Below are 22,146 nucleotides of genomic sequence, written 5' to 3'. Positions count from 1 at the left end.
TGGTTCATAACCAAAAGTCTTTCAATTATACATATATGGCACCGAGAATGAATTTTTCAATATAAAGAAATATTCTCAGGTACGTTTTTGTACGAGTATTTTTTTATTAAGTTCATTTAAAAAAATAATTTTGTGATATAAATAAAATCAATTTATGTACACATTGTATAGATACAAGCATAGATGTAATACATTTTTTTTTCATATACGCTATGTAATTATTTGTTTTACTTATAATTTTATAATTTGAATTGTCCCGTGTGTGACACGGGCTCTAAAACTAGTTACATATATATTATGGTATATTAGTTTTGGAGGGAAAAAATTGTGAGAATTAACCAAAACATGACAAGTGTTTACATTTATTTTACTTTATTAGAATAGGTAGATAGGGGTGAGATCTAGAAAGAACTCATCTTAAAGAGAGAACTAGAGAACTAATAAAAACTGTTTTTAACTTTTTTTAAAAAAATGTTTTGTTATTTTTTTATCTTTCCTCTTTCTAATAAGATGATATTGTTCCTAAAAAAAATCGGCGATATAGTGCATATGTGCACTAATGTGTATTGCATATATACGATAGTGTTTTATTGCATATAATACAACACAATTGCATTATACAATACACACTATTAAATATATGTAAATACAAACACTAATAATTATACTCGAAACAAAATATCCCATATACGTAATACAACACTAATGCACATATGCACTATATTGTTTTTTTGGTATTTTTGTATATAATATAACACTATTGCACTAATACAATACAAAAAATTGCATATATGCTATTCAACATTATTGCACTTATCAAAATACACACCAGTGCACATATGCAATAAAAAAAAGTCGATGTATTGCATATGTGCACTACAACGAGTTTTTTTTATTTATTTTTATATTTTTCGAGTAAATGGTAACATAATATAAGAATAATGGCAAAAACGGAAATTTAAAAATATTTTTTTTAATAAAATTAAAAATATTTCTTTATTAGTTCTCTATTTAAGAAGGAGTTCTCTCTTGATCCTCTCCCTATATATATATATGCAAAATATAGAATGAAAACTCATTTAAGTTGTGAAAACCCGCGAAAACCCTATGTAACATCGTTTTTTTTTGTTTAGTTACATGTAATATATGTTGTAACATTTAATACAAAACATCGAAATATTAAAAAAATTGTTTTGCTATTTTTTAACATTTTTTTATATGTTTTTAGGAGAGAGAAAAAATTATATTTATGTTAAGATTTTTTATTAACTTTAATCGTGGACCACATGATTTAATATTTAATTAAAACATGTGGTTGAGAATGAGTTTCTAAAGTTTTCACAACTCAATTGGGTTTTTATTTTAACCTAACCATATATATATATATATATATATATATATATATATATATATATATATATAAGTCATCACGAAATGAACTTGAATCAACCAGCTTAAAATTTATAAAATATTACTAGAAATAATGTAAAAAGTAAAAAGATCTTCATACTCTCCACGACCAACTTTCACGTGACAGTAGGGTCGCCTTGAGGGACCCGAAGACGTGATTTAAATCAGTTGATAGGATATGAAGTGATATCACCAAACATCAAGAGTTGGTGGTTACACCAATACTTGTTGTGAGAAACCTGATCACGAAAAGTCATATGAAGTGACAACGTGTCTTAAAATGATTATAACTTATATAAGACACCTATACTTGTGTTGGTTCTTTTTTATTTTTTTGGAACGGCTTTATTATTATAGGCAAGGCCCACATGAAAGGCCCAAAATATAGAAATATAGAAATGAAGTGATCAAATTATCTTGAGAACCAAACTGAATCAATAAAACATAATTCGGTGGAATAAGTTTTATGCTTGATTATCCAAGTTTTATGAATATGCATTTTAAGCAAATGAATATATAGAATAATAAAAAATGCTATGTTTACGAGTCTTCAAAACGTGATCTTCATCGTGAACCTTGAACCTACATTGTTGGGGATTTGTGATATAAACAACGTCTGAATAATCTAAGATTCATCTAGATTTGTGAAAATATTTTCATATTGAAATAATTTAGAGATTCTCTCAAATCTTAGTTTGTTAAAATTTAAAATGACATACGAGTTTAAAATTTTTACATTTTTTTTAATTGGCCGATAATAATCCAAACTTAAAAAGTAACTGTCACATGTCCCACATTTCACACTAATTGTTTTAATTGGACATATATTTTTTAAAAAAAAAACACCTTAACTCCATTAGGTATTTTTCGAATTTCAAACTGATGTCTTAGGGCTAATTTAGAACGGAAGGGGGATATGATTCGGCTGATGCAAAACTTACGTCAAAACGGCTTGATTTTTGTTAATCCACAATTTAAACACCCAAATTGAAGCACTGAATTGTTGTTTGGAGCACCGTTTCAAACTAGTTTATATCAATTGGTTCGTATCCTCATTTCGATCAAAATCTCTAACATCAGTTTAAAATTAAAAAAAAAACTTAGCTGAGTTAAATTATTAGTGTGAAAAATGGGACCGATAATAGCTATTTTTTAAGGTAATAATATTATTAGCCAACTGACAAAAAAAAAGAGAAAGAAAGCAATGTTTTAAAAAACCGGTATTTTGCTCGTACTGGATTTAGTTCAAAATGGTATAACCGGTTGAACTGGAATATACCGGGAGGGTCAACCAAGTTGAATAGTTTACCTTGTAATTCCACATAAATACAATTTCAACTCAAAAAATAACACGAAAGTACATTAATAAACATCACACTTGAACCAAATATCACACATGAACAATGGTTGAGTCAGATAGAAAGTTTGTACTTTGTATACGAAATTTATCAATTACAAAGAATGTAAATAAACCAACATTAGATTTTCATGATACAAAATTAGTTGATTAACGAATCGTCGTTTAGCATGTTTACTATTTTCAATTTTATCCTCTATGTTAAACGTCATTTTTGAAAAATATCGGTCGCAAAAAATATCAAAAATCTCTTGGATTTAAAACCGGTTTACCGATTTAAACCGGTATTTTTAAAAAAACCGACAGTATGATGTTCTAGTAAACCGCCTAAAAATACTGGAATCTAAACACCGGTTTTCTTACAAAAATCCGGTATAAACGGTTCAACCGGCCGGTATGTACCGGTTTTTAAAACATTGAAAGGAAGCAAAGAGTTATTAAAATCTAATTTCTTTTAGTGAAACATTACGAATACGCTGTTATATAGGTTGCACATATTAAATTATTAAATTAAGTGGCCTTAAAACATCCAGCTAATTGGGCCTCCATGGTTACTTGCAGCCGCTGCACAGATTCGAAAACCAGCTCAAATCAAAAGTACGGAGAACAAGGGTTGTCGACCGAGATAAGAATTAGAGGTGTAAAAAAACCCGGTTTTAGACAACCGAACCGGTTTGGGTTTAAAATCGGTTTCACTCAAACCGGTTCCCAAACCGCCAGTTTCAGGACCGGTTCCTCTTAAGATCTACCAAACCGGTTTTAAAACCGAACCGGTTTGAGGAAAACCGGTTATCAGACCGAACCGACGTGACCAGGCCGGCCTGTCTAAACCGGTTTGAGTCAAACCGGTTTTGACCAGCCGTTGACCAAACTGGTTCGATTTATAAACCGGCTCGGTTTGGGTTTAAAACCGGTTTTATACACCTCTAATAAGAATTACTCCGCAATTATTTTTTTAGTTAATAGTTATTTTATTATTATGCAATTGGGCTAAAATATTTGAGTTAAACTATATACTGAACAACTATAAATTACTAAAAATTTAAAATAAATTTAAAAATCTGTAAGTTAGATTCGGCTTTTCGGTTTTAGTGACAAGTAAAACCGAAACCAAATCGAAAGTTCGGTTTTTATAAAAACATAAAGGTTTGATTAATTTATTTTTTTTGTTTCGGATCAGTTTTTTAGGCTTCATACACACTTAATGATGGTGCGTGGTGTCACACCCCGACCATTGACGGAAACGTCGGGGCGCAACCGATTGTTCATAGCACACGACACTATTAAGTGACAATATTTAATCAACTCATTTAAATTCATAAAAACACAAAGAGTCACATAACTTGTTCATACAATAACCGAATTCAAATCATAGTAAATAAAATATTGTTCGTTTTGCTAATATTCTAATAGTCTCGATAACGTTTTTTCTTCAAGTCCTCGAGTCAACCTAAAGTCAAACCTGTAACATTGCATAAATAGAATTTGTCAACACAAAGGTTGGTGAGCAATTTCATAGTTTTTGAACAATAGATATATAATATGAAATTCCACAACTTGTATACAAAACAATAAATAATAGCAACAATTTAGATAAATAAAATCGTTGATAAGAATACATTAACGACACCTTTCTATAAGGGGATGCCAAATATACTCGGATTTTGTATGAAATCGTTAATAAGAATACATTAACGACACCTTTCTATAAGGGGATGCCAGATATACTCGGATTTTTGAATCAACTATCCAAAAGCAGTAAACACATTAGCACTTAAGCATATAAGCATATAATCACCAAATCGAGCATTTATTTAAGTAAAGTATACAATAAAGTTTGTGGTTTAAGACTCAAGTATAAATCATTTGGATTTGAATAAGTTTGCAATGTCACCCCCAAAATATAAAAGAGTGAAAACGGGGGATAAAAGTACTCACATTCAAGTAATAAACTTGAAAGATTTGATGATTTGGAGATTAACCGGAACGATGATTTTAACGAACGAAGCCTAAAGGAGAAGAAGTCTTGTATTAGAAAAGTTGTCTTGGAAGTCTTCAAACGAAAATAAATGATAAGAAATGTAAACAATTTAAAGTTTAAGGTTTAAAATGTAAATATTTAATAAATTATAATAATAGTCCTTTAAAAATGTAAGTTTCCTCGAAACCGGGTTAAAGTATCTAGCCCTTAATTTTACTCAACCTATGTTAAGTAATAAGGTGGGTAAAAATGCAAGAAAGCAAGTCCCTTTATAATATAGATACTAAAACGGGTTTTAACGAGTGTTCGGGTGGTCGGTTTGGGTCTTGGTGACTTGACCAAACCCAAAGTCAACTTTCCCAAAATAATAAATGTAAAAGAGATAACTCAATAAATCTTAAAGAGACTTAACCAAGTATGTAGTTCTATTGTTTTAGAACTAACAACGTCCGTTAAGCGAGTGTTCGGTTTAATCGGTCCAAACTTTGTTATAAGATCAAGTTGGATTCAACATTCCGAGTACTTTGTGAAAATAATTAAAATCAGTTTATAAAGTATTTTTAAAGAAATATATAAGCTTTAATGGTTAAAAACACACTTGCGTGTCTTAAGCGAGTAGACTTGGTTTAGTTCGGTCTGGTTCGGTTTTTATCTTGGAATAAGGCCAATAATGGTTACCATATGTCCAAAAATCATAGAACTTGTAAAATAATTTATAAATAATAATATCAAAGTCTTACATACAAAAAAGTCAACAACAAAATCTTTAAACGAAAGTTCGGTTTCCGGTTCGGATCTTGTTTCGGGATAAGACCGAGATTAGATTCTACAAACCCATAACCATGGAACTAATTAAAATGTTTTTTAGAAACTCAAATCTTACATAAAACATGTTTATACAACTATTTAAACAAACTAGTAAACAAGAGTTCGGCTTCCGGTTTGGAGCTATTTACGGAATAACCGAGGCTAGTCTCTACAAACCCATAACCATGGAACTCAAAATGTAAAATAGAAATAAGATGAGCAGAAGTTAAACAAGTATAACAAGTTTGATAGTTGGATGCAGAAAATATATATAATCAAGGACTACTACGAGTCTTCCATGTAGCTTTGTCTTATGGGCCGGACACTTAACCGACCGAGACTGGAGAAATGCCCACCGAAGGTACAAAGGGTGCTACTATATATATGTTGTATAACAATCTTAAAGTATAAATAAGTGTTAACAAGTTGATTATAATGTAAGTTAAACTGCCAAAAAAATATGAAGAACACCTTTGATTGCTTGAGAATTGGAAGAGAAAGAGATGAATGAGCAAGGATTAATGAAGGGGATATGGGTGTATATATAGGGTGGGTTGAAAGGGTCAAGCATGGGGTGTGATATCAAGGTTTGAATGCAAGAGGGGTCAAGAAAAGTCACAAAACAACAACAAAAAAAAGATGGGGCTGGTCTGCTGTTGGTCAGCACGTCAGTTCACGTCCGGAAGTTCGTTTTTGATGTATCTTGAGCGTTTTAAGTCCATTTTCGAATCCGTAAAATGGGTTTTTCAAATTAGACAAGCGGGAATGTTTTAGTAACATAAAATCCAAAATTTTATATATTTGAAATGTTTGGGATATAAATCGGGTCGGTTTACAACATAAAAACAAATACAAATACAATTTAACCCCAAATCGAGGGATGTCACACGTGGAGTTTATAGAGTTTCAATCATTAATCTCTATATTAAGTGGAGCCAGGGTTCCATTAACAACTTTTAGGAAAACATAAATAGATGTAATACAAGGGAGGATAGAACGGATGCAGGGTGGGCTCGGGAAGGCTTGGCCCTGCCGGAAACACAACCCTAGGTGGGTTGGGCCTGATATAAACTAGCCCCGAACGAGGTAGCAACACTGATTGTCCCGATGGTTGCAACGGCTATATGACCGTTGCAATGTCTTTATTTCATCTTCATGAAACTTAAGACCGTCATAGCATGGTGGTGCCCAAGCCACCTCACCAACATACTCATTAGTCACCCTCAAACCAACTTACGGGAGTGCCAACGAGGGCTTTTGCCCTTTCTTCGCTAAAGCTTAACGGGCACGAGGAACAAGGGAGATGGGATCTATCATGCTTCCACCAATCACATGCATCCCCAAACTTCATTTTTTTTATTATTTTTATTTAATTTTTTTTTTGAAACGACGACTTTCTTATATTTTGGCTACCGTACCCTCTAAATTTGGAGAGTCCCGTTGCCCCACTCTGACTAGACTATGCTGTCTTAACCTGGCACACGCTGGCTTCAGAGTTTGGCTTGGGCGTTTCCCCGATAAAACATACCGCTGGCTACCACTTGACTGTAACATTCGTTACTTTTAAACCTGAAAACCCGACCCGTTTTAAATTTTCGGTTTTGTTAAATATATATATATATATATATATATGTATAAATACATATTTCTCAAGTTCATTTCGTCTATTTATATAACTTTAGTTAAATGATATTCGAATTCGTATTTGTTTTCTTTTGAAAGAGCCGTTTAGTCATTTCATTGTATCCCTGTTTAACGTGCATTGTCAATATAATATTTCAAGTTTCTTTTTACGTAATATTCGGTAATATTCGTTTGAATTTACATTCATACTCTTTAAACCGACTCGTTTCGTCATTTCATTTTATTCGTGTCTAAAAAGTTATAGGTGTTTTTTTTTTCGTTCGTTTTCTTATTCATTTTGATCAATTAACGAAACTCCGGGATTTAAAAGTTTTCACTAAAGTTAAACGCGTTGCAAATGATTCGGGTGTAATATAAAAAAAATCATCAAAGTATTCAAACTTCCTTTTCATTTTTTTATAACTTCTCAAAGTACAAGGTTTAAAGTGTAAATGCTATATTAATTTATGTTTTAAAGAAATTTGAAACTTCAGGGGTTATTGTGTAAATATGTTTAAATTAAGATATTAAATTTAATATAACCAACAGTGGTCCTTTCCTTGAACACGTTTTTCCGGCCGGACAAATTCCGGCGAACTACAACAAATCCGGCGAGCCATTAACCACCACATAACGCATGTTTTAATCCGATTAATTCACATAACGGCCTTAGACCATAACGGCAAACTCTTAATATTCCTTATTAATGCATTATAACAAACTAATTCGCGTGTATTAAGCCTTAACCGTCGGCCGGAATACATGTTAAATCACATTAACGAGCATTAAACAATTTACGTTCCAATTAATCCTATATAAAGGATCCAAATCACTGTCTAAACTCATTCTAAACTCATTCATCATCTCATAATACAATAACAAACGCCCTAAGGTCACTAAATAAACCGTCGAAAATTCGTTTTTCCGGCAAAGCTCGTTCTCCGTCAACCAAGGGTCTTTCCAGGTAATAATTACATGATCTTTGTTCGTCTTTAACCTTTAATCAAAACCCCTAAAATTAATTCTTCGAACATAATATGAATTAACAGATTATAACCTAAGGTTGTCTATGAGGAAGAAGATGAAATGGAATGTTAATTATTATATTTCTATTTCCATCTTTAACCTAAATGTCAAGATAGTCCAACCGGTTAGTTTATGTGTGTGTGGATTTGAAGACCTGTGTTCGAACCCTGTTCATGCCATTTTGATTTTGCATTTTTTTAACCTTGTTCACATATTATTAATAACAAAATTAAATTATTGAAATTATTTTAAATCAAATAAAAATCCTTTCAAACTAAATGAAGATGAGTGAAATTTATATTCTATCTTTTTTAAAAAAAATCCAAAAACCAACTTCTCAATTCCGTTAGTTTCATGAAACCCGACAATATTATATTATTTAATTTATTTACAACCTGTTAATATTATTTTATATTATTTATATATTTTAGTTAATAACGTTAGTACGCTGAACTAATGATTTGAGATAGAAACTACGTTAAAACCAATGTTCCATAAACGTTAGAATCGTCATAAATTAATTTAAACTGTTAACGTTAGTTTATAATTCGTTAGCTTTTATTTCGTTAGACTTTATAATTCGTTAACACAATCATTTTCAACTTAAAACTATCGTTAAAGTCCGTAATTTGCAAATATTACATCCCTCACAATAGTGTAAAATTATTTAAAAGAATATTTAAATAAATTAAAACGTTAAAATTCCGTTAAAGTTTAAATATAATATTATACGCCATAAAATGCTAATAAAAGATATAATAAAATAATACATTTTCCCAACAAATAATTAACTCTTGTTATTCCGTTAGCTAGTCTTGATTTTTCTTTACATTTCATTTATTGCTCAAGAAGTTCAATCGTTTTGGGATTCTTTAAACGTACTTTTGGTTGCCTCGGTTTCATTATCGTACTTTCGATTTCAATTGCAATGTTATCTTCAATTTCGAGGTGAGTTTCTCACAACCCTTTTTTAAACGTTTTCATATTTTGGGGTAGCATATGTATCTTATTACAAATTCAAAGTATTACAATTTCGCTTACAAACTGCAATTCACTATATGGACTTGTGTGTTACTTGATTACTTGCACGAATTTACTTGCACGTGGTAGCCTCAATAAGTATGATCATACGTTCCCCTTTGCACTCTGGTCCATTTGTATCAAGTGGAAAAGGGCCTCATTATCCGAGTACGTTGGTTGTTACCAACTGGAAAGGACCTTACTTGCGCGATTATCGAGTACGTTGGTTGATACCAACTGGAAAGGACTTTACTTGCTCGTTTATCACTTGTCCATGAATTGTATAATTTTTACGTATTATATCAAACTGTGGGAACCTAACCAGCTATATTCATAGCTGACTTTATTTTATACATATGTTACAGGTGTAAAGATACGAGGATGAAAGTTAGAAGACACATAACATGCCTATAGGATATTCAAAGAACAACTTATAATTTGTTTATTTTTTTGCTACAACTTGTATTATTTGATAAACTTGTGTTACATGAAGATTTAAATGAAATAATGTTATTATGGTCGCCTAATAGTGTCACGTGTGTTTGAGCAATCTGTACGTCATACTCAGGCGTTTTCGCTTTAGCCGGGGTGTTACATTGACAGTCATTGTGCCGCCACAAGAGCATAACTCTCTGGCGTAACACACGGTGGGACGAAAACCCGGGTGGGCTCGGGGTTCAAACTGACAACCTTTGCATGAGGCCTAGCTCAAACCCTTCATTGCCAATATATCCACCCAAAGTGACACAAGTAGGAATCGAACTTGAGTCTTCATTAAATAGACTTATACTTTTTTTTTTCTTGTTTTTATCATTTCCATTGTTCGCTCACGAACAATTGGCTCTATCATCCTCTCTTGTTGGCTATTTAAAAGACGTAAGGGCAAGTGGTGTGTTGCCCCTTGTTTCCAACAATTTCACACTTACGAAGAGAGGAAAGAGGGAAAAAGGGGGGGGGGGGGGATGGATACTCCTTCAACCCAAGATTACTCGGGTGTGGCGAGTTGGATGCCTTGAAATGCATTTGTTGTGATAATGTAATGACTTAGACTTTCTGTTTCTTATTAAGGTATTAAACATTGTAACATTTTAAGTATACATGACGCTATATTTATGATCGGTGCGTCTCTTTATCGAGATCATGGTGTTACAATGAATCACTTTGGGATATTAACCATTACCGGTTTATCAAGAAACACGACTAGAGGAAACGCATCCATGTACAACTGAAACAAAAACTAATACGATTCTTTCCAGATTTTCCTAGGACATAGCTTGATGTCAGAGGTCTTAGACTTGGTATCCATATGTTTTACGTAAGACATTTGTTCCAGGCTTCAACTTGATTCTGACTAACATAAGATTTTTATTCTAAGATTTAAAATAGAAACGGATTTCAAATTTAAGATTTTACATGACTGTATACATGTGGAGGAGGAAATTAAATGGGATTTTTTCAGTTAGAAATGATCGGTCTACTGAATTATTTGGCAAATGGTAACCTAACTAAAAATACTTTAAATGATGGATAATATATACTAAACTCATGTCATGTTTAATATATCATGTGTTGGTTAAATGTCCAAATCATTTTGATTGTGTACATACAGATACTAAATACAGCTTACCCACCTCTACCATCTCCCCCCTCTAGCTCCCAATTAATATATCTAAATATAGATTCCAACAACCACCAACTTCTCTCAACCTAAAGCTCCTCATTTATTGCTTTATGCTAGCTGTTTTTTTCCTTCTTAAGTGAAAACAAATAACTAACTTCATAGCATTGTGATTGTAAAACTGATCTTGATGACTCTTATGTTGTTTATTTAGGACACTTGATCAAAGGAGCTGCTTGGATCAACTAGCTATGGAAGACTATGCAAAGGTTTATCTAGTTGTTTCCGGAGTGATCTCATGGACAAGTGCATTCTTTTTAACAAGAAAGATTTTCCCAAAAAGGTCTTTCGATTTCTGTAACCGTATCGTTTCCACAATTCATGCTTTGTTCGCGGTGTATTTGTCGTCTAAGTCTGTTCAAGACTGGAGCTGTCCAGTTTGTCCGTTGGCTTCAAATTCTTCCCCTCTCCAGGTTCTACAAATTTTTTAAAATTTTGTTGAAACTTCATTAATTTTGTGAAAATCTTGATTTTGTAATAGTGTTTTCTTTGATTTTTGTGAACAGATGAAAGCTTTAGGAGTTACTCTTGCTTACTTAATCTATGATTTAATATGTTGTTTATTTGACAAGTATATAAAGATCGATAATTCGGTTCATCATTTAGTTAGCATAGTTGGAATTGGAGCAGGCCTTGCTTATGAAAAGGTACTTTTATGTGACATTTTTTTAATAACTTTTCCTTGAAATGAATTTGGTGCCATAAATGATGGGATGTGTAGTGTGGGTCAGAAATGGTTGCTGCATTATGGATCACAGAGATTTCTAGCCCATTTCTCCATTTAAGAGAGCTTCTCAAAGAACTTGGTTATAAGGATACTGATCTTAATCTAGCAGCTGATGTTAGTTCCTTATGTTTTCTCAATTCTTAAAAATTAAAGATGTTCTTTTTGGTTAATTGAATACTACTTTATTGAATTTACAGGTTGCATTTGCGGTGATATTTACACTTGCAAGAATGGGTTTTGGACCATATCTATGTTATGTTACACTATCCGCCCCGAATCCTATTCTCATCAAGGTATTATAAAGTTATATTATTCAATTGGTCAAGAACTTCAAGATTGTATGCATCAATGAGTTGGCACAACCCGATTTTGAACTTTTTTTGGACCTTCTGTATTGATTGTGTGCAGGCAATGGCCTTGGGACTTCAGCTAGTCAATGCTTTCTGGTTCTACAAGATTGCCAAAATGGTGAAATACAAGCTGATTAAGAGATCTACATCCAAAACCAGATAGCTCTAGCATGCTAATGTATAAACCTGCATTCACTATTAATATTTCTTTTGTGAATTTGGCTTCGTGAAAAATCATAAGGTATTGTTTTTAGATAACCTTTAGATTCAAATATTTCAATGGTACTAGTCGAAAGCTTAATCAAATTCAAAGACAAATAGGAACTAATATATGCAATATGTTATAAAAACATCGTTTGGGAATTAGTCCAAACAGTATAAGGGACAGACCATCACAATATTTCAGTTATAAGTGTGACATTCGTCTTTTTTTTTTCTTTTCCTCTTTTATAATCGTATTTGTTTTATTTTTTCCGTCTTGTAACCGAATATTATTTATTAAGTCAAGGTATTAATTATGTCACACAATTTTGTCGTTATTGTGTTTCACGCATTAACGTTTTGTAGATCGTTAAAGTATCGATTATATGAACTTTTGGACCCTAAACTTTTGTTTAACTAATTTCTGGACCCAGCCCAAACCACAAGGACTATATTGCAAAATAATAAAACTCCCCCCCCCCCCCTTTTCTTCCTCTCCCCGTCACCACCGACGACCCCCCCTCCATATTTTCGCTTCGTTTGACCCGTAAAATCAGTAGTTGTTGATGCTTAACATCCACGCCAGTCGTCCATATGGAAATAACGAGTAATTGCCTACTAATTGAATCAATTATAATCAAATTCTTTAACTCGAGCCGCTGACTGAAATTGAACTCGTTAGCCTATAAATACGAGCCTAATATACAATTAAATGAGCACACAATATCCTCTCAACACTGAGACCTTAATCCCTAAAGCAATTGCAAGTTACAAACATTCCAGGATCGTTTTTGTTTGCTTATTCAAACCGAAACCCTAACTCGCCGTTCGCCTTCAATCTGTAACCATTTCAGGTAATTGTAACGTGCATTATGATCGTGATTTAATCCTCTTCAAAACCCCTGTCAATTTTGATTGACAGAGGGTATAAAAGCCGATTGCAAATTAGGGTTCATATGGTTTAGGGGTTTATTGGGATAACTGGTTAAGTAGTTTGATTTCTGAAATCTGAATTGGTTAGCCACTAGCCCAGTTGGCTAGTGGCACCTCGAGTTAAAGCTAAACCCGACCTGGGGCGCAGGTTCGAACTCCCTTGTCCGGTTTTATATATTTTTTCTAATTTAATTTGTTTCTTGTTTTAATTAAAATTATTAATTACTAAATTATATAAAAACCCTATAGTGTGTTTTCACTCGTTTAAGCAAACCGAACCCCGATAAGTATCTAAAATAAAAATTATATATATATAAATACACTTAATTATTTATATATATCTATATATTTTTTCCATTAATAATAGTAGTCGTAGTAGTAAAGGTGCTACTTATCTTCCTAAATGAAATCTCGTTAAAACTATCACCTAAAATGTTTTCATAGAAAAGTCGGTATTCATATTTTTATATGTTTTCTTTAATAAACAAATATAACTTTTCAATTATTTTTCTCATTATTAAAATTAATAAAAAAAATTTGAATTACACCTTTACCAATATTATATGAACTACAACTAATGCATAAACCCCAAGACCGTTATAAACCCATCTCCTTGTGTCTTGTTCGTTTATTTCGTGCAAGTATTTATTTCATTTACGCTTTAATAATTATGACAAATTGTCGGGAATTCTCGTGGGATCAACTAGCTTACTCTAATCTTTACCGTCTTCTCATCACCGTATTCCTCATTCCAAGTGAGTTCTTCGTAACCCCATTTTAACGTTTTATAATATTTTGGGGTAGCACGTTACAAGTTTTTCTTTCGTTAGTTTTATGATTGTTTACAAACCGATTCACTTACATCGTACATGTTAATATTATTCGTGCATATTGTTTATGATTATACGTGAACTTGCTTGCGATGTGTTTATTGTTTTTATGGTGGAAGTTACGCAAACGCATACACATAGTGAGAGGGTCCGACGGGACGTACCCGCGCCGTCTAACGTTATGACTCCGGTTGTTTACGTAAGGTGGTTCTCATTTCCCCTACTTCAATGGCTTTGGCTAAATGAACGGGAGGACGACACTATTTGAATTCATTTACTTTACGTTTGAATACTTATTGCATGACGATCGTTGAATCGCGAGTTTCCTATATATATATGTATACACAAAAACTTATGAAAACTCACCAACTTAATTGTTGACAAAATATATTATTTTCAACGTGTTACAGGTTGAACCGATGGTGTGATAAGGACGAAGATCATTAGTTTGTCGTAGGATATTTGAAATAAAGAACTTGTTTACTTTTCGATGAAGTGTTATCTTTTGTTTTTATTTATGAACAATATGTGTACTTTTGATGATATGAAATGCATTAAATATAATTATTGTCGCTTTAATAGCGTTACGAGCTTTGAATGATCTGTACGTTATACCCGGGCGTATTCCGCTTAAAGCCGGGATGTTACAATAAGTGTCGTATATAAGATAATTATACTAGTAAAAAACCCACCAGTAAAACTCCATCAGTCGTAAATCCCCACCGAGGAGCGAAGCTCCCTTGAAATAGCTTGTATCAACATTTATTCGTATTTTCCTTTTAAGTAGAGCCAAATATATAAAATGATACACGTTGACATTAAAATACCAACACATGCGACAATTGTAGGGATATTCACACTATAACGTGATTTGGACAATGCCTTAACACTTCTAAGATTATACGCATCAATAAGTTGTACCATAGCCTCCAAAAAGAGTATTATACCATGCAAACTAAATGATGTCAACATACAAATATCTGCATGCGATGAGCTAGAGACCAGAATTGCCAGTGCTTTATGGTCATGGGTAGCCTTTTGGATTGTGTATATTTGATTTTTAGATTAAGATATTTTATGGGTTCATGAAATTAATAATCTGATAAGAAAGAGAGGTTGTAGTTGGTGGTTGACCGATGACGACTATAACTGCTTTCAGTTTTAGCAATTACATCATCTATACTGGTTAAAGCCATTGATGGCCATGCCAATAAAAGAATCTGTTATCGGTAACTAAGTTACCGATGAACACTTAGTGGCCACTAGCTTATACTTATTTTTTGTCACAGCTGGACTAGGTTGCTACTAATAATCAGTCACATAGACCTCCATTTCTCATGCAATTCTAGCCATTCATGTAGATTCAATGTGTTTCTAATGAAGCATCTTTTAGGTAATAAAACTTTTTTTTCTCGGTGGGTGTCACTCGCTAACTAGGGTGTTGCCCCAACCCCTACCAAGAGGGCAACTGCCCCCTTGAACCCCTGGTGTGTTGATGCATGAATTAAGAATTGTCACAAGCAAGTGTGTATTTTACACCTTTTAACTCATAACAATCTATGCATTCTTATTTCTCATTAATTTGGTCTTTAAGTAAATTTCAACTACATAAATAGCATGATAGCACTAAAATCACTAAAACTAAAACCCAGTTTAGTTAATTTCAACTACATAAAGTGCGTGATATTTTATGCCGAGTATATATATGATTGTATCAACTTAATTAGAAGAAACCATATTTCAGTTCATTAGAAACTAGGATATAATTTCCAGCATTACAAGAAAATAGAGAATTTAGATAAAGCCATAATATCATACAAACTCATGAATCTACGGTAGGCAATATTGTTATATATAGTTATAACTAGTTAGCCATTCGACAGTTCTTCCTCACTTCACCATTAGAACCAGTAAGGGGATTAATATTTCCCATTTTAACCATTGACCTAGCAAACTGGTCAAAGAAGAGAGCATCATCCTCGGCGAATGCCTTAACCAGAAACATAGTTTCTTCAACATTACCTGTCAAAAGAACTTGATCAGAATTTAGAAGTCCTTTTCCCCACATTATGAGCTTGAAATATGTGTTATCAAATGTCGCAGGTGATGCAAAATCTAGAGGAGAAATGTTGTTGTCGCCACCCGTTTGCGGGCAAACTGTTTTTAAGTCATTGTAGTAGGTCATCTCTAGAGTTGAATCAGGCTGATTGTTTCCATCTTGATTATATAGCCTTTGCTTAAATGAACTGCATCTGGCCATTCCTATGCTATGAGCTCCTACAAAAAAAAATGTTATTACGAAGATAGATTTATATATATACACGGTTACGATGGTTATGCATGCTTTTGTATTATCCATGAACCTTTTTTTTTTGGGGGGGGGGGGGGGCTTGAGTTTTATATAACTAGGGTTGTTCAAAAAGCTCCAACTTGAGTTCCGCTAAAAAAACACGTGACTTAGAGGTTTTCTAAGAGAAGCTCGCCTGAAATTGGCTCATTTGTAAATGAGCCGAGATCGAGCAAAGGCAAGCTTGCATACTGGCCATCGCGTTGGCGCAGGGCCGACCTGGAGGTGGGTGCGGAGGTCAACCGTCCCCGGCCCGAACACCATGCTAGGCCTGGATTTTTTTTATATATATATTTTTAATGTTTCAACCCAATTCTTCAATTCATTTAAACCATTTTGATAAAAACAAATAAAAACTGTACAAGTCAAATCATAACAAATAAGCCCATTTAAAATTTAATTGTTTTAAGACTTTATGCCCTTTAAAAAATTATATTTTTACTAAAAGCCCAAACTTTTTCTCGCCTTCACCCCAAAAATTTTTAGCGATTCATGGGCAAGGCCCTGCGTTGGCTTGCTCACTTGACTCATTTAAATTAAAGCCCGGGTACGTATAAATTATAACTCAGAAGTATAATACATATATAAATTATAGATTTTACAGTTTATTATTTCTACATTATTTTTTATTTTTATACATATTAATATGTGTAAAAATAATACATAATTATTTTTTTAAAAAATAAATGAGTTGGCTTGAGCATTTACGAGTCAAGCTTAACATTTGATCATCTTGTTAAGATAAACGAGCTGAGCCAAGTTGTCTCGTTTACAACCCTTATAACTAACCAGAAAGAGAGACCAAGTCAACTTCATCAAGGCCTTGCCGCTGGAAAAGTGTGATGAGATTTTGAATGGTGGAGTTCGGTGGTGGAAGGTTGTTGTTTGCGCCGCTTAGACTTGCTTGCATCGCGTCCCTCCTTCCTAACGGCAGTTCCCAGTTCGGTCCACCACTCTATTATATCATAATATTACAAGCAAAGTTTTTGTATTTACCATAACACCTAGCTAGAATTATATATAGAACCACATGAATATTAAAATTTGATTGCTTACTAGAACAGTGGAACCTCTAGCAGCAAGTGCAAGAATGTCAGCACAAGAAACTGTCTGCGGACATGCTTCTTCTAGTTTAGACTTGATCTCATCAATCACTTCAAATCCTCTAATCGAATTACTATTAGGCCCTGCGTTCTTTTCGCTTGCAAACATCGCACCATCATCCAACAACACAGATGCATCACATCCCTGATCAGTTATAAAAAAAACATATAAATCAATGTGTAGCATAATTATGTGCCATGGAAAAACTAACAAATGCAATTACCTGAACAAAGCAATCATGAAAATGAAGCCTTAGTAAAGAAGCAGGCATCCTTGGATCATTAACAATGGCACTCTCAAGTACAGACATGACAATGTCATTTGCTTGAGGACATGATAAACTGTAAAACTCTGGGAAAAGACCAGGATACCCTTGACCACCGCCAAACGACACGTCTCCACCGCCACCAAAAGACCCTTCTCCACCGCCACTACCACTGCCAACACCCCATTCGAAGCTGAACCCCGGAAAAGCAAAGCATATTGCGGTGGAAGAAAGCAAGGCAATTATTATGAAAGTAATGTTATGAAGAGAGGCCATTGATGAACCTATTTGTGACAAAAGATTGCATGATAGAAAGCATATAAATAATATTTATAAAGGGTTAGATCAAAATACATAATTTACATATTTGCCACTAGTGTAGTGCCATGACCATTTCAAGATACATACTTTACATAATACACTTAGAAATGGCCAAGGAATAGTCTACTCAGAGTACGCGTTTCTGGTAAAATCGTGACGAGTTAACGGGGCCGTATGGTACAGGATCTTACGGAAGATTAGCGTTAGGTTCTATAGAACGTACGGGTTAGGTTTGATGACACAGGTGCAGAAGAAAATGATTGAACCAAAATGGCTAGAATGTGGTACTTATAGTACCAAGTGAAGAGATAGGACAGGAAGAAAAGAGCATGTTATGGTTTTTATAGAAAGCTTGAAAACAAAGATTGGTTATACTTTTTAAAGAGTGGTTGTGATTTCAGTTTCACCTGCTCCAAGATAAAATATGAATCTTCATATGTCATTTTTCTACATATATATATACTAGGTTAGTATCCTGTGTGATACACGGGCTGGATAGATAATATTTTGATTTTAATAAATAAATATAAGGATTTATAAAATCGAATAAATTACAAATTACTGAAGAAAAAAAAATCATGATGAAGTTATCATAAATCTAAAAAATATTGTTTATATATGAATATGCATGCCTAACTGGTAACATTTGAATTATATAAGAAAAAAATATCATTAATCAAATATTTTGATTCATAAATAGTATAAAAAAAACATATGTATTAACATGTTTTCCATATAAAATCTTTCGTGATACATCACAAATCCACAATCCTAAAGAAACTTGGTCCTATTGAAAAAGTCTATAGATGTGTGTTTGCTTATGCTAGTAACATTAAATTATATATGTTTGATTTACAAACAAAATATGAGAAACTACCAAAAAGATAATCAGTTGATCATGATAAATAGACAAACCAATATAGTCTTAACCAAAAAATTACTCATGCTAAACTATGAAATACATATGATTATCCATAAATGAATGCATCTATTTGTTTTACTTATATACTCTTTACAAGAAATAATGTACGTTAAATTTGCAGATAAGTTAGTTACACAAATAAAAAATAATATATAGATATGTAACACCATTTCATTTATGATATAAAAAGACAAATTATTACACAGTTCATCAGTTATATCAACAAAGTAGACATGTTCTACAAATGCATCATTATCGATTCTCAAAATTAGTCAACATTTACATCAAATTTATTAAGTTTGTAAAGTTTAATCAACTTTTTCTCTAATTTAAAAATTACATGGGAACCCTATGAGAACAAACATTGAGCAGATGTAATATAATCATCAATAAAAACACAAATATATATGGTGATATAAATTAGAAAATACTATTTAACAAATTCAATAGTATTGTAAAAATTAAGACGTTAACTTAGAATATCATAAATTTAACCAAAATCAAAGATGTAAACAAATCATAAACCTTAGAGGTTTATTATCGAGTTTTGGAGAAATCATGAAAGTATTTACAGATAAATTGACACAACCGAGATTTGATAGACGGAATAGCTTGAGATTATGTGATTGAATTTTTATTTTCCAACCAAGATTTCAAGCTGCAGTTTTTTGTGTCTGATATCATTTAGGGAGAAACTCAATCGCGTCGGATATGATTTAGGGAGGCATGAAAAGTCAGCATGTGTATTATAAATTATATGGAAATTAATATACTTTTTTTTTTATATATAAAGGGTTGGTTACGGGATATCCATTTATCAATTTTGATTATTTTTTTAAAGAAAGAGTTTTAATGATTGAAAATAAAAACTTGCGAAATGACACAAATATAGACATATATAATCTATTTCACCACATGCGATTATATTTTTAATGCATAACGTATAAATGTTTATGCGATTCTCACAATTTTCTACTTCAAGTTAGTTTTGAACTGGACACTTGTATATATAATATGATTGATTAATTATAAAGATTATAGTAATATTTGATTATTTAATCTAAGTCCGTTAATTTTGTTTTCTAAATAATATACACTCATGTGAGTCATGCCCATGTCTGGTAGAGATACTTTCATTCGTGGGGTCTTATAAATTACAATAACGTTGCCTCACAATGCTACGTCACTATTATTAGTTATTATTATTAATTACTAAATAATTAACTCAATATAAGATGGACATATTTAAAGAAAGGGTCGGTTACGAAACCATTTACCAATTTTGATTATCCTTTTATTTAAATAAAGGAAAAAAAATGTTTTAATGATTGAAGAAAAACTTGTCAAATGACAGAAATATAGTGCAATTAGACGCCGCGTGGCATAAATAGATTTTTGTTTATTATAATAGTAGATAAACAAAAGATCGATGGTAGCACTTCGGATTGCCAAAAAGGAAGGAGGAGCACATATCGCTTGAAAATTAATTAGGATTTATTATGGTCAAAATAGTGGCGGAAATATTTTGAATCAACTGGGTTAAATGAATGCCATGTGGCAGAATGTGGGTCAATTAGATGCCACATGACACAAACATTATTTTTATTTATTATATATATATATATATATATATATATATATATATATATATATATATTGGGGGAGAAAAGTATAATACATGACATATGAATGCATTAGATGAGTAATTAATTAGTGAAAAATGAATTTAGCACTTGCGTTGCCACAAGTTAAATGACAGTTTATGGATATGGGTTGGCCCATTGGACTCATTTCTTAATAGTAATTGAATAAGAATAACAAGTGATGCTATTAAATGCAAATGGGGAGAGATATGGTGGTTAAAACTTAAAACCAAATCAGGATAAGGCCATGGTCCAAATTTCTATCCTTGAGATGTTGACTCGTGATTGTTCATTAAACGCACATCATCTCAATATGTTATTCATGGTTAGGACGGTGATCCCGAACCTTGTTGTGACTCAGGAATATTCAGGGAGGTCTGGCCCGTAATATTCCTACTGTCTGGACCGACAGCGTCCAATGACGTCTTAATACCTTTTTTAAACAAGAGATACAAAGAGAAAATATCAGGCTTGTACAACAAGCGAAGAGCTTTTATATTGTTGAATATAGATTGACCCGAGGGATCACTCAGCATTCGTCAAGTGATGCGCTCTGTTGTTCTTTCTAAGCGGGACAAGTAGACAACCCCTCATGTTCTACCTTTCACAAAAGACCAGAAAGCATAACACATTTTCATAGCAAGTCAAATTCATATAAACTTGAATTGGTAGCATCCTCTAAGTTTCAAAGCATATATATATATATATATATATATATATATATATATATATATATATATATATATATATATATATATATGAGTGGGATCTAGAGAGAACTCCTTTTAAAGAGAGAACTAAAGAACTAATAAAAACTATTTTTAACTTTTAAAAAAAAAAATATTTTGCGATTTTTTTTCTTTCCTCCTTCTAATAAGATGATATTGTTCCTAAAAAAAACCGTCGATGTAGTGCATATGTGCACTAATGTGTATTGCATATATACAATAGTGTTTTATTGCATATAATACAACACAATTACAACACAATTGCATTATACAAACACAATTCCATTATACAATACACACTATTAAATATATGCAAATACAAACACAAATAATTGTACTCAAAACAAACTATCGCATATACGTAAGTAATGCACATATGCACTATATTGTTTTTTTGGTGTTTTTGTATATAATATAACACTATTGCACTAATACAATACAAAAAATTGCATATATGCTATTCAATATTATTGCACATATCAAAATACACATTAGTACACATATGCAATAAAAAAAGTCGATGTATTGTATATGTGCACTGCAACGAGTTTTTTTTGTTTTTTTTATTTTTATTATAATTTTCGAGTGAATGGTAACAAAATATAAGAATAATGGCAAAAACGGAAATTTAAAAATATTTTTTTAATTAAATTAAAAATATGTCTTTATTAATTCGATAGTTCTCTCTTTAAGAAGGAGTTCTCTCTTGATCCTCTCTCTCTCTCTCTCTCTCTCTCTCTATATATATATATATATATATATATATATAGGAGAAGTATAATTTGAAAACCCTCTTGAGTTGAGAAAACCCGTGAAAACCCTATGTAGCATCGTTTTTTTGTTACATGTAATATATGTTGTTACATTTAATAC

The 22,146-nt window shown here is 32.3% G+C and overlaps 2 protein-coding genes across 2 annotated transcripts; one reads left to right on the top strand and one right to left on the bottom strand.

Annotated features, from left to right (window-relative positions):
- Positions 1-10,766: 10,766 nt before the first annotated feature.
- Positions 10,767-12,170, top strand: LOC143619714 (uncharacterized). The gene is made up of 5 exons (XM_077091581.1): positions 10,767-11,315; positions 11,409-11,549; positions 11,624-11,743; positions 11,827-11,922; positions 12,038-12,170. The coding sequence occupies exons 1-5, from the start codon at positions 11,094-11,096 to the stop codon at positions 12,140-12,142; spliced, it is 684 nt and encodes a 227-aa protein (XP_076947696.1). The 5' UTR covers positions 10,767-11,093; the 3' UTR covers positions 12,143-12,170.
- A 3,637-nt stretch (positions 12,171-15,807) lies between these two features.
- On the bottom strand, positions 15,808-18,028 carry LOC143619713 (peroxidase 9-like). The gene is made up of 4 exons (XM_077091580.1): positions 17,618-18,028; positions 17,347-17,538; positions 17,080-17,245; positions 15,808-16,220 (listed from the first exon to the last, which is right to left on the bottom strand). The coding sequence occupies exons 1-4, from the start codon at positions 17,933-17,935 to the stop codon at positions 15,808-15,810; spliced, it is 1,089 nt and encodes a 362-aa protein (XP_076947695.1). The 5' UTR covers positions 17,936-18,028.
- Between the last annotated feature and the right edge of the window lie 4,118 nt (positions 18,029-22,146).

This window comes from Bidens hawaiensis, unplaced genomic scaffold, assembly GCF_021521415.1.
Source record: "Bidens hawaiensis isolate Kalapana, Puna unplaced genomic scaffold, B.hawaiensis_p1.1 tig00002477_1, whole genome shotgun sequence".
In the NCBI taxonomy this organism is placed as follows: Eukaryota; Viridiplantae; Streptophyta; class Magnoliopsida; order Asterales; family Asteraceae; genus Bidens; species Bidens hawaiensis.
The sequence above is the reverse complement of the archived record's forward strand: the minus strand, read 5'-3'. Positions and strand labels throughout refer to the sequence as shown.

What these genes read in the sequence shown, in the direction of transcription:
- LOC143619714 (XM_077091581.1), top strand. Translation starts at nt 11,094, where the DNA reads ATGGAAGACTATGCAAAGGTTTATCTAGTTGTTTCCGGAGTGATCTCA. An exon ending in CAGGCCTTGCTTATGAAAAG is followed by an intron (nt 11,550 to 11,623) that starts GTACTTTTATGT and finishes TGGGATGTGTAG; the next exon opens with TGTGGGTCAGAAATGGTTGC. An exon ending in CGAATCCTATTCTCATCAAG is followed by an intron (nt 11,923 to 12,037) that starts GTATTATAAAGT and finishes GATTGTGTGCAG; the next exon opens with GCAATGGCCTTGGGACTTCA.
- LOC143619713 (XM_077091580.1), bottom strand. Translation starts at nt 17,935, where the DNA reads ATGGCCTCTCTTCATAACATTACTTTCATAATAATTGCCTTGCTTTCT. An exon ending in CTAGAGGTTCCACTGTTCTA is followed by an intron (nt 17,246 to 17,346) that starts GTAAGCAATCAA and finishes ATGATATAATAG; the next exon opens with AGTGGTGGACCGAACTGGGA. An exon ending in TGACTTGGTCTCTCTTTCTG is followed by an intron (nt 16,221 to 17,079) that starts GTTAGTTATAAG and finishes TTTTTTTTGTAG; the next exon opens with GAGCTCATAGCATAGGAATG.